Source organism: Crassostrea angulata, chromosome 1, assembly GCF_025612915.1.
Source record: "Crassostrea angulata isolate pt1a10 chromosome 1, ASM2561291v2, whole genome shotgun sequence".
Lineage (NCBI taxonomy): Eukaryota > Metazoa > Mollusca > Bivalvia > Ostreida > Ostreidae > Magallana > Magallana angulata.
The window spans coordinates 31,090,785-31,108,074 of NC_069111.1; the positions used below are offsets into that span (position 1 = coordinate 31,090,785).

At 33.3% G+C, this 17,290-nt stretch overlaps 1 protein-coding gene across 11 annotated transcripts; it reads right to left on the reverse strand.

The window, feature by feature from the left end:
* Positions 1 to 6,887, reverse strand: LOC128183337 (heterogeneous nuclear ribonucleoprotein A3-like). 11 transcript variants are annotated; one of them, XR_008243581.1, is made up of 13 exons: positions 6,807 to 6,887; positions 6,008 to 6,240; positions 5,771 to 5,891; positions 5,451 to 5,661; positions 5,277 to 5,348; positions 5,003 to 5,056; positions 4,696 to 4,737; positions 4,467 to 4,517; positions 4,176 to 4,298; positions 3,689 to 3,781; positions 2,600 to 2,711; positions 476 to 556; positions 1 to 127 (listed from the first exon to the last, which is right to left on the reverse strand). XR_008243581.1 is itself a non-coding variant. In XM_052852319.1 (12 exons), exons 1-11 carry the CDS (start codon positions 6,813 to 6,815, stop codon positions 2,629 to 2,631), a joined length of 1,110 nt encoding a protein of 369 aa, XP_052708279.1. In that variant the 5' UTR covers positions 6,816 to 6,887; the 3' UTR covers positions 1,703 to 2,334; positions 2,600 to 2,628. The 11 variants fall into 11 exon arrangements, 8 of the variants coding, with proteins under 8 accessions (XP_052708279.1, XP_052708288.1, XP_052708267.1 ...); XR_008243579.1 differs by having other exon boundaries at positions 3,668 to 3,781; XR_008243586.1 differs by lacking the exon at positions 3,689 to 3,781.
* Between the last annotated feature and the right edge of the window lie 10,403 nt (positions 6,888 to 17,290).

Genomic DNA, 17,290 nt, shown 5'->3' on the forward strand with positions numbered 1-17,290 from the left:
TACATTTGAGGCAAAATCTTTTTTATTCACCAAATTATTTCAGATACACAGAATTTCAAGAACTTCCTCGTCTTCATTCCTGTTTTCATGAAATCTTCACCACCGTGCTTTTCTCTGGGACGCACGTCTGCAAGTTAAAAAAGCCACTTTTGAACAATGGGCATATTTTGGTCAACTTACATGTTACCGACACTACGAATAGTGTACGTATAGTCCAATACAATTCATATTTCAATATACTTATTTGGAATGTTTACAATGTATTTTAATTTTATAAGAAATAAAATCATTCTTTGAATATTATGCTGTGATAAAATACGACTGTCCGTGATCAAATCCATCATGAATCCTTTCGTGCTTTATTGGATTTGATCACCCGACTGTATTTTGTCATCTAATAATACTAAAAAAAGGATTCAATCCTTATTCATAAATAACGGAAAGCATTGAATCAACACTCTATGTAGCAGCTCACCCTTTACTGATCGGTTCGATCTCCGAATCGTCACCATCATATGCCGTCCATTACTGGAAAACAGCGACGTCTACTCGTCTTCTGCAATCATACAAAACGATTTAACCATCGTCTCTTTCAACCCAACTGCTACAATAAAATTCAAGCATTATATTGCACTTCTTTAAACTATCACGTTAGCGACTTACTCTTGCAACTTTCCCCAATAATTCCCTGTAGTAATCTAACCCCTCAATACACAAGCTTCCCTCCCATTTATCGAAAATACAAACTGCCTACCTTCCTTAACTTACTAGGCCTACAGACCTATCACCTATTGCTGGATCGTCTGCTTCCTATCATCACTTCCGGTGTATTATCACTAGCTGGAGTATTTTACGATATACATACATACAGACACAAACATTTACTATCTATATCAGGTCAGGGTCAGTGCCAGTGCGCTACAGTTATCAAAGAGTCGTTCAATATATATATAAAGTTTATAGTAGAAATAACGATACACATTATCAATATATAACACAAAAAATCTTTATTAGTAAGGAAACATGCAAGTAACGATAGACTTAGTCAGTCTGAAGTAATATCACCGTTATCAAGAATCTAAAAATACATTTTGCGACCTTTGTCGATGGCGTTTTACTTAAAAAAAACAACCCAACAAACAAAACAACCTTTATCTTCGTGAACAATACTGTTTGTGTAGCCAATTCACAAAAACTTTATCTCTCTACAAAATACATGCGTTATCACGACACAAAACCCCCCCCTTATTTTTCTACTCAATACCGCTTGCATAGTCATGCACCTCAAATTTTTTTTTCGAAAAATAATATCAAGCATTATTTTTTTTTTAAAAAGAGCTTGAATTATATAATTTAACTAATAAATAGAAAAAAAAATCGTTTGTGGCTTTGCATTCAGAATGGTATGTTTATGTAATTCAACATCATTTGCCAACTTATTTTTTCAATTACACACGCCCAAATGTTTACGTCTCTAGTATGGCACTGACCCTATGAAAATGACATACTGACTGAGCTATTCAATAACTTTGCTTTTTATTCTACCTCTTGGAATCGTAGGAGTTATCTCTGGCGAAAGCCTACTTGCACTGCAGTTTGGTAAAATAGCTAATATAAGCTAACTTTTAACAGCTGTTTTTATTGAATGGCTCATTAAATCACGCCTTTTCTTTGTAAGAGAAATGGAACACTAATAGATGCATTGTATATAAAATTTCTTATTTATTTTAGTTCTCACAATCAACTCATGATAGGACAATAAAATGACAAAATGAAGACAACATATACCACTTCTTTTAAAGAAATGATCGGTGACATATCAAAAGACGATTTTAATAAAAGACATAATAAAATGTGTATCACTGAGGGTATAAACTTTTCTTTTTGACAGAAATTTCCCTCTAGACTGTGAGCTCTGCTGATGAAAGGAATCATTAGCTATGCAAACTTAAGTTTGTGAGCTGCCTTGATAATGACAAAGTGGATTGTAACAGACTTCACTACTTAGATGAGAAATTTCTTCTACTTAGACTGTTTCTAATACCAGGATTGTGTTATTCCTTCATATCTCCAGGTTCATAATTTTATCACTATGCTAAAGCTATGGGAGTATAGCTTTTGACTAACATCTATTTAGTAGTCTGGTGTTAAGGGTTTTCTTCCATTTGCGCTGAGAATAAAATCCTGTGAGCTTAAGCTGCTTAATCCCATGATAACAAATCACTTATTTAGCTGGACACTCTGGTCTAGGGCAGAATATATTCCTGATGGCTACAATTATATTCCAGTTTGCTTCCTAATATTTCCTCTGGATTTATCACACTTATACCCTGCCTATATATAATATGCAAGAAAATAGAAATATTAACATAATCTAAGAGCAATAAACAGTAAAATTTCTACACGCAAGTGATAACATGATTATATTCACACAAGGACTATTATCAAAACCTAAATATTGAACTGAATCAAATACTACAATTTTCTACCTTATTATTTCCCACTGATAAAAGATGAATATTTTTTTCTTTTGAATTGATTTTTATGAAAATATCAGAATGGCAGAGAAGCCACCCGAGTGGAACCCCAGTATACTTACAGTGATACACAATATGATGAGAGATATGATCAACGACGGTTTCCACCATAACCACCGCCGCCGCCACCTCCTCCACCACCACCATAGCCACCGCCGCCATAACCTCCAGGACCTGTAAATACACACAGTAAGGAAACATGTGCTACCTACATACACTTAAACTCATATCATTCATTTTTTTCAATCTTCATCATATTACAAATTTTAAATAATCAAAAAAAATTAATAATAATGTTTTGATACTCTTTTAAAATACTGAATTATTAGTTCACTTATGAGTTTATAAGTTCTTTAAATAAATAATTTTAAAAATCTCAGTTTTATGATACAAATAACTAGTTTGTAAGTAGAAACATTGGGAGAAAAACAGATAGAACCAAATAACAGTAATACAAAAAATTTGGACAAAGAATCTAGATGACAATATTCTAATAAAACAAGGAATCATGCACATTTGTGAACAACACCATTCGAGAAACACATGATGGCTGCATGTATAATCATACAACAAATTAAAATATTTCTTTTCAGTTTAAATGTTTATCATCTATTAATTTTTTTTTGTTTTACAACAGAGTTACATTTCTACTTTTCAACATTTCTACAGAATAGACTACATTCAAACTCAAGGCTGTCAGTTTATCACCTGGACCACATATCGTTACAGCGTCAAACACCAAAATGACTCAACCTCTAGTCACAAGAAAATTTGAAACATTTTGATCCAAAAGGAAAATCTTGATTACATTTTCTTGTGATAAAGGATGAAGCAATCAAAACCGGAATAAAGAACTTTCAACAATTAATTAAAGCTCGAAGAAAAATAATTAAATAATTCCAATATCGATTATGCCAGTACATTCTCGGCTAAAGACTTCCATTTTCCTACTTAAAAATTAAGTTGGTGATTACAAGTTAATTTTTTTAAAGAAATTTCCTTCACTGCAATTAACTTGATAATATTCGAAAAAGCAAGATAATGATAGAATGATGAGAATGCATCAAAGCTAGCATGATCGAGATGTTAGTGTAACGCTGTGAACAGTATGGTACAAGGATGTCACTTGCCTCCTCCATACGGGCCCTGACCTCTCTGTCCATAGCCACCGCCCTTCATTACACCACCACCAAAGTTGTTTTGGTAGCCAGTTCCAAACTGTTGGTTTCCACCCCAGTCTCCACCTACAATACAAGGCATCAATTAAATTAGGTTAAATACCCAAGATTCAGCTTAAGAGGTTTTGATGCATTGTTCTGTGACAATAAAAGTTATTTAAATAAGCACAAGCTGAAATAGTTGATGGAAGACATTATTCAATTCTTAGCTACTGTCTGCATATCCCCCCAAGAAACATTTTACTGTTTGATTTTTGCTCACCTAACCTATAGAAAGACTGGTACAGAATAACAAACAATTGTGATTTGCACTACATAGTGGTCTTTAAAGGTGTGAGATTAATACCAAGAAGGGTGGCGGACAGAGGCAATCCCACACAATATAAAGGCTGGTTTACACACAGAAATGGAGGATCACTCATAACATCGAGTATCATAAGGACTCTGCACTATAGTTTACCTTGTCCTCCTCCATATCCACCTCCGTATCCTTCATTGTAGCCTCCCTGGTTTCCACCCCAGTTACCACCCTGGTTATTGCCATAACCACCACCATATCCTCCGCCACCTCCACCGTAGCCACCTACAGAAAGAGAAAACACACAATAGTCAAGTTCAAGGAGACATCTTTTTTAGCAATGCCTTATACTGATGAGATGACTTCTCCTCTATAAGCAGTGATTAGACATATTTCTGTTTCCACTGCCAGGATTTATCACACCACCTACAGAGAAAGACAAAAGTTGTTTACCCTGATAGCCGCCATCACCACCCATATTTCCACCTCCGGGACCCCAGGGACCTGCGGAGAAAGATTTCCCAATTATCTCTAATTCTACTTCATATGCCTTAAAAGCTTTTTCTCTTTGATAATTAATAGCAATACAGAACCGTATTTGATATAGCATTTACATTATTCCGACTTTTTTTTGTGAACAAGGTCTTTAAATGTTAATACTCTTTCCCAAATATTTTCTTACCTCCTTGGTTAAATCCTTGGTTAAAACCTCCCTGGTTCCATCCTGCGAGACAGATATTAATCTTAATTTCGATGATATGCCTTGTTAGCACAAAGTATTTAACTGCCTAACTTATCCACTTTACACATTCATTGTAATTTAACCCTTTTTTTGGAGATGATAAAGCAATGATTAAAAAAAGATGGAATTACAACAAATTTCTTTGGTCAAAAACCCTTTTTTGAGATGATAAAGCAATAATAAAATAAAGATGGTGTTTCAACAAATTTCAAATTGCTATTGACTATAGTTAGAATTGAGTGTTTACCACCACCAGGTCCGCCCCCGCGACCACCACGACCACCTGGTCCGCCACCGCGACCTGGAAAAACCAAACACATATTTTAATACTTTTAATTCACTGTATCAATATTTAAAAAAACCAAAAAAACACAATTATGTTTCTAGAACAAGAAAGCCAATTTTGCTGAAAAAAATTACAAATTACTTTTAACCTTTCAAAATGACATATAATTTCAATTTTCTTTTATTTTTGTAAAAATTTATTCCATGACTTGGATGACAAGCAAAATAGTTCCTACCTCCACCTTCATTTTTGTTTTCAGCTTTCTTTACTTCAACATCTTTGTCACAGATTTTGAACCTCTTTTTTACTGCAAAGAAAAACAAATATTTGATCAACTTCCAAAAAAAATATTTCAATAATCTTTACCATGAAATGAGAAACATGCACTATAATATTAAAGTTTACGTACAAACACATTTGTCGACGGGGTCATAGTCATCAAAAGTGACAAAACAGAATCCCCTGGTCTTGTTTGTTGCTTTGTCTTTGATGAGTTCAATGTTTTTGATGTTTCCGTACTCCTGGAATGCTTCCCTCACATCGTCTTCTGTTGTTGTGTCACGAAGGCCTCCAACAAACATTTTTTCATTGGATTTCTGAGATTCCGATCTTCCTGACTCCTGAAGGGAAACAAGACATCTGCAAGTTTGCTGTAAACATCATATTATCACAATTTTCAAAAATCATTACCCCTGCACATGCACTGTATAGAACATGTTCTGCGTGTACCTCACGAGGCATGGCTCTCTTTGTTTCAACTTCTCTGCCATCAATTTTGTGTGGTCTGTTAGCCTGGCATTCATCAAGCATGGCTACTTTTTCATATGTGATGAAACCAAAACCCCTTGATCTAAGAAAAAAAAAAATATCGATAGTTATATTGACTCAACCTTTTTTTTTTCCACAAGTCTCCTTTTCGTTTTAAAAAAATTCACTTACCTGGATTAAATTTTAAATTTTTTTTACCTTTTTGTTTGAGGATCTGTCATGACAACACAGTCTGTAATTGTTCCCCACTTTTCAAAGTAGGATTTAAGTGTTGAGTCGGTGGTCTCATAACTCAGACCTCCAATAAACAGCTTCCTGTACTGTTCTGCTTCAGGGTCATCTGGGTCACCACCTTGATTTCTTCCTCTACCGCGACCTCCCATACCACCACCTCGACCTCCTCCGCGACCGCCACCAAATCCACCTCCAAACTATAAATAGATGAACAATGTCAAGGTCTTGGCTGCTTTAAAACGTTACAAAGGTAACTGAACATAAAATTCAAGTGCTTGCTTATATTCAAGCATATAAATTCATATGAGCTTGCTATATCAAGACTTTGGCTAGAAATTTTTACTGCTCTTGTTTCATTTTAGATTAAGCTTCCTTGCTGGCCGCCTTTGTCTTGCAAAACGAGGCCACGCCGCGACGCTAATGCAATTATGAATTCTTCACAACGACTCTCTTCTTTCTTAACTTAATTTCTCAAAACTTTCAAAAACTGACTATGAAAGAGGAAATTTACAGTTATACACTTAATAATACAGGTTGAACTAAAAATGATTTGCACATTCCAACCTTATATATATTCAAAATGGCCAAGCAACATTCCTCCAAAATGGCGACGAGAACTTTTACAAATTTATTACACGATGCAAACGGATATTTACCATAATCATTTGATGCAATTTGTAATGCTTGCGTATATATCTACAAATAAATCAATGCAGTTAACCTAGTAACTTTATGAAATTATTAATACTTATACAGTACTTACGCCGGGCATATTTGTCTTCTTCTTTGTCTGTCCACGCCAAGCTGAAAGGGGTGCTCAACTGATCACGTGGTCTGAGCTGTCACGTGTTTGCAAAAATGTTACTTTCCTGATAAAAACGGAATTGACAGCACATTGACATATCTAATCAAAGATTTAACTTTAATGTAATGTACATCTATGTAAGTTAATCAAGCTTTGTTGTTTTCTTTCAATCTATTTTTATTTCAATTTCCATTCTCTTGTATTAAGTACGTTGGATCCTGCGATCAAAAGTCTTAAAAAAAAATTCTAAAGTATTTTTTAAAAATCTTCACATATAACTTAACCAAAATTCAAAACAAAATTTTGGGGTCTTCTTCACCTAATTGATATTTTTACCTTTTTGCACTGATAACACGCTGTTTTTATCCATTACCAATTCAACATGTAATGAAATTATTTAAAAGTGTCAAACTTTTTCTCAAAATTGAAATTATGATAAACTTGTCAGAAAAACCTTAAAATTTCAGAAAATAAAACAAAAAGTATGAGTCCATTATGTAAAATTTGAGAATGAGATGAAATAAGCTTATTCGGGGCAGAAATTGGGATTCATTCTTCCTTGACTTTTATGAAATATAAGTTAAATTTGCCAATATGTGTTGACAGAAATATTGAAAAATTGTAAAATTATGTTTTTCGTAACAAAATGAAGATATATCCCACTGCACAAACTATCTGGAAATTTTGTTTGCACTGAAAATAAAAAAGCTAAAGTGACGGTACTCTAAAACAACTGAGTTATGAAAAATGTTCATTTTCTTCGTAAAAAGCTTCCGCCACAAAATATAGTTCCATACTAAACTCTGTAAATATGTAATTTTTCCATTACTATTTTATTTAAGATAGTTCAATTGGCATTATAAAAGTTGAATTTATGGTTAGGATCAATATATGATGCATAATTTCTAGAATAGAGGTGACCCAAAATGGCTACCCAAAAACAGAGAAAAACTCTCCTTTCGCATTGGGAGCAAAGATTTAATATAAGTAAAAATAAAAGCACCACACTGAATATCTTGTGTTTTTGTTCTGGACAAAATGTTAATCCAAATTATAATATGTCATTTGATAACTTTAGATTAATAATTAGTGAAGGACAATAAGTTCTGACCAGAGGCGGATCCAGCAATTTGGAAAAGGGGGGGTTCCAATTAATGATAATCAATACGTGCAAAATTCATTATTTTTCAACAAACAAGGCCTTTTGAACGTTTTCCATGCGTAAATTTAATTAACAGTTATCTCGTTAATATCTACATGTATTTCATACCTATATTAATATCAGATTGCAATGCATTTATTGAGCGTTTTGGGTTAGGTAAGGAAGATTTGTACAATTTCTAGCCTTAGAAAAAAAACAAGTCTCCAGCAATGAGACCGTGCGTCTATGCTTAATAGAAAGAAACACCAAAAACCAAAAAAACAAAATGATTCAGACTTATTACGACAAGCTATTATAAATATGAATTTTTTGGTAATTTTTTTTATGTCTTTGATGTTTAAATTCTGAACTATTTATCGATTTTGATTTCTATTAATTTAATTTAATAAGTATTTTATTTAAGTATATAAATACATTGAAATGGATTGAACAGCAGGCACAATGCCTATTTATGTTCTCTCCTGTAGTCAAGGTATAATATGAGTAATTATATAATTATATATAATATATATATACATATATATTGCAATGGAATTTTGTATAATAGATTAATATTGTAAATAGCATTGGAAGTAGGTACAGTGCAAAAAAATAAACAAAACAAATAGCTTATGATAGGAAAATGAAAATAAAAAAAATAGAAAAATAATGGTTAATTGCTAAGGTTGGAAATAAAAAAGAATATGTAATGTAGGGAAAAAATGAGAAAGAAAAGAAAAAACATGTAATAAAAACAAAACAAAAATTAATAACAGAGTAGAAAAAAATGGAAAGTTTGAGGGGATGGGGTGGGAGGGGGAGGGGGAGAACAATAAGCAATAAAAAATGAAAAAAAAAGGAGTGTAAGGAAAGTCAGTGGTACCCATTTTGATACATTTTTTATACAATGTGTACATTTTTACCTATGCATTTACTTAAATCTGTTTGTACTTTTTATGTAAAAATGAATTTTATCAAATAATAGTAAGTTATTTTGAAATGTTAGTTTATCACTTCCAAAAAGTAGATTCTTAATTGTGATTGGTATGGAATTGTCGTTCATATAATCAAATAGAGATTTTCTTTGGGAGGCATATGATGGACAGTGTAAGAAATAATGTTTAGAGTCTTCCACTTCAAGAAAGCACTTCTGACATAGTGGAGAAGCAATAAGGTGATGTGAATAAAGGTCAGCATTTAAGTTACTACTGTTATTTTTCAACTGACAATGCCAAATATTTTCTAATCTTTTGCCATGGTTAAATAATTTATGCATATACAGTTTTTTACTATTAATATTTTTGAGGCTGTTCTTAAATGCTGAAACTGTAGTTATATTTTTTGTATTTTGAGGTAGATTGTTCCACAATATAATTGTAGATGGTATAAAACTATTGAAGTAAGATATTGTTCTTGCAACAGGTGTGCGATAGATGAAATTGTTTCGAAGATTGTAGGTATTATGTGGGGGGAAACATTCACCAACAATATTAGATAAGTATTCAGGGGTATAATTGTTTAATATTTTGAACAATAATATTAATTTATGGTTACTTCTACGTTTCTTAAGTGTTTCCCAGCCTAATTCCTGATATAGGTATTGTTTAGATGAGTTTCGTCTAAGACCAGTAATTATTCGTGCAGCTTCAATCTGTATACTTTCCAATAAATTACTTTGTTCATCTGTACAATTGACCCAGACTACATCACCATACTCTAACACAGGGCGAATAAATGCAAAGTAAATTTTAATAAAAGATTCCCTATTTATTTTATATTTGAGTATGCGTAGCATGTTCAATCTTTGGCATGCTTTTTCGTAGATATTTGATATATGATGTGACCATCCCCCATTTGATTGCAAAGTAAGTCCTAAATGACAATGATTATTTTTTTGGATAATATTGTTTATAGTGTTACCAAAAGAGACCTGGGGATGGGTTTTTTTCTTTCTGGAAAAGTTAACATTTATTGTTTTGTTTGGATTAAACTCCACCAGCCATTGATTAGACCACTGTTTGATTTTTTCAAGATCAGCTGTTAATGATTTAGCTGAATTATTATCATTATCATCAATTACTACAAAAAGTGGTGTGTCATCTTCAAAGAGTCTTATTTGGTTGCATATATTTTCAACAATATCATTAATGTAAATAAGAAAGAGGAAGGGTCCTAACACTGACCCCTGGGGTACTCCTGCATTAGTTAAGTGGTTTCAATTCCTGAGGAATAGCCCTCGATGACAACCTTTTGTGTTCTATCAGTAATATAGTTTTCTATCCATCCAAGGATTTCTCCTCTGATTCCATATTTTTGTAATTTATAGATGAGACCTTTATGCCAGACCTTATCGAAAGCTTTTGATATATCACAAAATATGAACATAATATCTTTACCTTATTTACCTTTATTTCTATTGATTGCCTTCTTAAATAAAGGTCTAAATGATAGGATATGACAAAAAATGGGGATACTTTATCTGCTGAATAGATTGTACATGTGTAATACAATGGTACAAGCAATAGTCGTCCCAGGGAACTTGATGTGACCTCTGTAATGATGCGCAACATCACCCGGCACTAGTACAGATGCGATCATATTCAAGAAAGTTGTGAAAAGTTGTGCATTTATATAATGGTTTACATATAAACCCCTTACACGGTATTTTTATAACGTAATTTCCTATTCTTGGGGGGGGGGGGGGGGGGGAGGCTTCGTTTGTGATTCAGGTATTAAGGTAGCTAGCATTCCAGAAAAATAGCATAACCCGCAGAAGAAATTCTTTAAATGAGCAATTTTAAAAGCATTTATTTGAAATAATTAAAGTATTGTGGTATAAATGGTAAAAATTGCCTTTAAATAGGCATTACAAGTTTTCCAAAACATTCATATTTCCCAGAGAAAGGGGGGGGGGTTCCAACCCCAGGAACCCCCCTCTGGATCCGCCAATGCTGACTTTGTAGATTATACGCTGGTGAATGATTTGCGAAATATTGAACATGTAAATGTGTGTACAAATATGTATAACGTTACGATGTTAGATTTTTTTAAAAGAAAAATGGTCTATATTAATGCAGCCAAACCTCCTTACGGTGCAGGGCGCCTGTAAATTAAGTGCAAAACGAAATCGAAACGAAACGAAACGAAACCGAACGAAACGAAACCAATCGAAACGAAACGAAACCAAACGAAACGAAACCAAACCAAAAATCGAAACGGAACGAATTATATAATTTTTGCAAATTTCGGGTAATCGGCTCAAAAATTTACAGCGGCAATCTGAAACATACATGTAGTTATATTTTATTGTTCAAAAATTTATTTCAATGAATTTATTTTCATTTTTATGTAGTCAAAATTGATATTAGTTTTGTTTAAATTCCGTTTCGTTTCGTTTCGATTTTTGGTTTCGTTTCGTTTGGTTTCGTTTCGATTGGTTTCGTTTCGTTCGATTTCGTTTCGTTTCGTTTCGATTTCGTTTCGCACTTTACAGGCGCCCTACGGTGCACGTGATTTGTCCAAACAAATGCGAATTATGGTACCCTTCATCGTCTCAAGCCTGCATAGCTCTCTTAAGGTGGAAGAGTAATTGTATATATACATGTATTCATTGTGGTTTGAGACGATGGGTACCAATTTAAAGTTGTATTAATATTTAAAATATCAGAGAAAATCAAAAAAAGTCATTGCGATCTGTTTTGTTTCAATATTAAGTGAGCAAATTCTATATAGTCAACAAGGCACCTACAGTCAACAAGTGGAATTTCCAGAATTCATCTTACCTACCTTCAGTTCAAATTAAGTGCTTTTTACCATCTAAAACATAAAAAAAATGGTTTTTAGCTCACCTGAGCTGAAAGCTCAAGTGAGCTATTCTGATCACTTTTTGTCCGTCGTCCGTCCGTCCGTCCGTCTGTCCGTCCGTCCGTCTGTCCGTCTGTCTGTCCGTCTGTAAACTTTTTACATTTTGAACTTCTTCTCTAAAACCGCTTATCCAATTTCAACCAAATTTGGCACAAAGCATCCTTATGGGAGGGCGAATATAAATTGCAGAAATAAAAGTCCGATCTGTATTCAAAGCGGAGAAAACCTTGAAACTGTAAAAAAAAAAGGGGGGGTGCATTTAAAAAAATCTTCTTCTCAAGAACTACTGATTCCAATTCAACGTAGTTTAGCATAATTTATCCTTATGGGAAGGAAAATATAAATTGCAAAAATTAAGGTCTAATTCTGTTTCAAATCTGAGTTATTACGAAAATAATAATAAAGGAAAGGCGTGTTTCAATCAGATTCGGCATCCGGTAAAATGGGTAGACAAGACTTGGCCTGGGCAAAACAAAAGATTGGCAGTTATTAATCTGCCAATCTCATTAAAATTTCAGGATATTTGATGGACCAGTATATTTATATTTGCTGTAAATATTGCTGCAAAATAATGCGTATTTGGAATTGACGATTGCCGATCTGCCCCGGCTTTTATTTTGCCACGGCCCGAGTTTGCGTACCCATTTTACCAAGACTCGTATTCCATACATCTAAAACGAGGTTCTTTGTTTAAAGCAGCCATGACATTATACGAAAAAGGGTCGATCTGACTATGATGAATTTGCTTGTTGTGCAACAGTTCGCGAATGAAGGGAAATTTTTGAAACATGCAAAATATATTGGTGCCGATTTTGTGAAGTAAATTGAGGCTAAATATTTCAATGCGTTGACAGTTTTCACACATGACGTTGGTGTTAGCTTGTTCTGATTTTCGTTTCGTTTTCATTATTTATGCTTTGTAACCTGGGAACTATCGTCTGTATTTCGTGATTTTTACGTATCAAATCAAACAGAGATTTCGGTAAATCAAACAGTTAACTGTTTACCTGCGCAAATTAAGCAAAATCTGATGTATCAAAAAAGTACTGAAATACAATTCATTCTATCGGTAATTCGGCATTATATTTTGCGTAATGGTATATTAATGCAATAGGTTTTGTTGAGATGCTCGGCATTTTCTCGAGTTTATTCAGTTTAAATAGAGTTTGATATCGCTGTCGGAAATATGTAGGTATATACATGTATATATATGATTCATTTCGAAAAAATAAATTGTGTTCTTTATTTGTTATAGTGCATGTTTCTTGTGTTTTAATTGTTTACAATTTCTATTTACTAACCATATTTGAGTGTTAAGCTTCAAATTATAAGCAAGATACAGAGATTTGCTCACGATTCTATGTTTGTACACAGATCTTAAAAACTAAAGATTAAAAAACTAAAAAAAATTTCAATATTTATTAAGAAAATTTTCAAAGTCTCTTCTTCCAGAAACCAACTTTAACAACTTATTGTATTGTAAACTTAACCTTTTTTAGCTCACCTGAGCCAAAGTCTTCTCAAAAACTATTAGGCCAGGAAAGCTCAAATTTGAGTGGAAGCATCCTCAAATAGTGTAGATTCAAGTTTGTTCAAATCATGGTCCCCGGGGGTAGGGTGGGGCCACAATAGGGGGATCATGTTTTACATAAGAATATATAGAGAAAATCTTTAAAAATCTTCTTCTCAAAAATATTTGGCCAAGAAATCTCAAATTGGCATGTAACAATCCTTAGGAAGTGTAGATTCAAGTTTGTTCAAATCATGGTCCCTGGGGGTAGGGCGGGGTCACAATGGGGGATGAATTTTTATAGATAGAGAAAATCTTTAAAAGTCTTCTTCTCAAAATTATTAGGCCAAGAAAGCCCAAATTTGAGTTGAAGCATCCCCAGATCATATAGATTCAAGTTTGTTTAAATAATAGTCCAGGGGTAGGGTGAGGCCACAATGGGGGATGAATTTTTACTTAGGAATATATAGAGAAAATCTTTAAAAATCTTCTTTTTAAAGAATTTTGGCCAGAAAGGGTTTACACTTGTGTAGAGGCATCCTCGGGTAGTGTAAATTCAAGTTTGCAAAATCACAGTCCCTAGTGGTAGGGCGGGACCGTGATGGCGGTTTGAATTTTTACATAGGGATATAAAGAGAAAATCTTTAAAACTATTCTGGGAAAGTGTTCGGTTCAAAACTCAGTACTCAGTGTGAAAGCAAAGGTTATGCAGATTTAAGTCTGATGAAACCATGATTCCCTAGAGAAAAATGGGGCCATGAAATGGGGGGGGGGGGGGTATATAGGAATAGAGACAAATCTTCTTACAGGTACAACAACAAAAGGGGCTTGGTATTTACCAAAAAATAAGAGGTTGATAAAAATTGGTAGATTTTCATTTTTTTTTAGCAAGATCTACTGTACTCAGTTGTCAAGATATTTTGATACTGTAATGCTAATTTGATCAGAATTAAGGCAATTGTTGCTCAGGTGAGCGATGTGGCCCCTGGGCCTCTTGTTTTATTGTCTGTTCGGGTGTAATTTTTGAATTTTCAAAATTCATCCTATTAACCATCTTCGCTAGCCAAGGGTTTTCGGTCCGCTTTGCTCCCCATATGGGGAGCAAAGCGGACCGAAAACCCTTGGCTGGGGAGCAAAGCGGACCGAAAACCCTTGGCTAGCGAAGATGCCTATTAACCTAAAGTTAAAAAAAGTTTTAAAAGAAAAAAAATGTGTGAAGCTCAATACTGGAACAATTATTTAATTATATCTTGAAATTTCATTAATATCAATATACCATTTTAGGATGAACTGGTCTTGTAACCTTTATTTCAAAATTGCAGATATCCATTTTACATTTACAGCATTTGTTCAGACCAGATATTTGAAAAACAAACACACATACATGTATCTAATATAATATATATTTTACACTCAAGAGTTTGACAATCCAAGACTTTGACATATTTCCACTATTATATTGCAGAATTAAATCTTATATAACTTATAGATAGAATTTTGTCTGTATTTGAAAACAATTTTTCCCACAAGGTAAAGGGAAGTGACACACCTGTCCCCCGTAAATCATGTAGGACTGCGCGTACTACTTTTAACCGAATTTAGAGGAACACGTTATATATATATATACAATCTATAAAATAAGTCAAATTAGCAATAAACGGATAGATTAAATTGTCTTAATTTTTTAATTACACTGTACATTACTTTATGTGCCAGTTCATTCAGATATGTTTTAGCTTCAGAAAATAAACCCGTGCTAGAGAAAATTATATCCAGGTATTAAATTTTAACATGTTCTATAGCTACCTCATTAATGTAATAAAAAAAACTTTTTTTTTGTAAAGGGCCTTTAGAAAATATCAATATTTTTTGTTTTGTTGGTATTAACTTGTAACTTCCATTAATTGATAAAAATGATTAAGATTAAAGTTCATTTAGTGCATTTTGGAAGGAATCAAATTGGCGATGAATTTCATTATGTTTTAGAATGTAGTGCATTGTCACATGTAAGAAAAAAATTGTTTAGTAATAATTATCTTAAAAACCCAAACATCTTAAAATTTAGAACACTTATGTCATCTTCAAATCATGTAATACTTATGAAAATGTGTACTTTAATTCGAAAAATATTTGATTTGGTCGGTCATCCTACGTAACAACTATAACAAATTCATTGTTTACTTTATTCTGTTTCTTTTTGTAAATCCTGCTTTTCTTATACTTTTGTATATAATTCTTCTGCACCTCATGTAACATTATATGTTATGAGTGAAATGAACTTGAAGGTCATTGCCAGTCTCAGCCCAGCCCGTCATAAACGCAAAGAAAACACGACAAAGGTGTCCATTTTGGACAGACACGCATAGTGGTCGTTGTCAATCGTTTAATTACTTTAGGACCATACAATAAAGCGGCTAATTGGTTAACTGAACAAGACATACCATCAACAAATACAATTCAATCGAAAATTTAATTAGAACATCTGTGTAATCGTATTATACAGTGCATAACACCTGTTGTCAGATAAAGTCAAATTTTCACCACTGTTAAGAGTAAAATTTCGCCTTTAATTTCATTCAGTAGTAAGAATTCTACAAATTCTTGTAAGGTCAGCAAATAATGTAAACTATGAATGAGGGTGAGGCTTTGACCGCTCTCCCCGCTCTCTTTCACACCTTATCGCTCAAATCGTGGGGCTAATTAGCAGATTTTGTTCCAATTAAATTTCAGATTATAAACAAGCCTATAGGCAATTTCACATTTCTCTTGTTTTAACTTTTAATTACCTCCATCCCGTCCGTGGGAATTTGACATTTTATTTCTATTTTAAAAAAGATATTGTATGGGAAAGTTAGTCAGTCTTTGTTCAACCTTGCATTGATACACTCATGGAATATCATTAGATTGTGTTTAGTTTTTGCGTGTAACATTTTTTAACCAAAAAATTTCATTCTCATATCATTTATTCGCGAAATGCCGCGCAAACCACGGAATGGTGGTGTCTTTCCATTGGGAAAGGCACAGACTAAATCTGCTAATGAATGTGTATAGGTGAATGAATTTTGCAGGGTGGAATGATATAAAAAGTACAATGTACAATCTACGTGCATCGAAAGCGGCCTATTTTTTTTCTGGAACGACCAAAACTATCATTTATTGAAATAATTCAATTCATTTATTGACAATTACCATGTCGGCATACAGTCATGAATATGAGTTACATAAAACAAAACATTAAACATAGCATGTAAAGTTAAACATTAACTCATAAATCCACAATGGACAAAACATTGGGTGAACAAAACTAGACTATTATTGGTATTCATAAAATTGTATGTGTTCATTGTTGACTTTCCTTTCTAGCGTTGAAAAAGTTTTTTTTAGAAAACAACATATCCTTCTAGCAGCTGTAATGTTTTTAGAATTGACAGGTTCCTTAATGAGATTGACATTTGTATATGTGTTCACAAATAATTAACCAAAATTTTATACCGAGCGCAGCGAGAGGCGGGCGAAGCCCGCCTCGCGAAGCGAGGATTAATGGTAACACGTATATATCAGAAAATCAGTGAAAAATGAAAGTTGAATCAGGGGTACTAAGGCCAAAAAAATTTTCTTCCAGCCCTGGGCGCCGCCATATTGGCAGCCATTTTGTTTTTAAAAAGTTAGTTCGATCATTGATTGACTGGTACTTATCGATGTTTATTGCCCCTAAACTCGATTAAATAAGTTCCAGTATTTCAAAAGAAGGTAATTTGAATTAAAGGAAATTAAAAAGGAAATCAGATAAGTTTCAATAGTGCTTCAATTAAGAAACACGACTTTTTCTATGTATGTCTTATCAAATTGTCAGATGGAAAATAAAAACATTAACGTCAAGGAACTAATCTAATATGGTCCGCCTTTGGAACAAATTTCAGACAATGG

Coding starts and splice junctions, on each gene's coding strand:
- LOC128183337 (XM_052852307.1), bottom strand. Junction 5,349..5,450: donor CCCCGTCGACAAATGTGTTT/GTACGTAAACTT, acceptor TTTTCTTTGCAG/TAAAAAAGAGGTTCAAAATC. Junction 3,782..4,175: donor TGGATATGGAGGAGGACAAG/GTAAACTATAGT, acceptor CTTGTATTGTAG/GTGGAGACTGGGGTGGAAAC.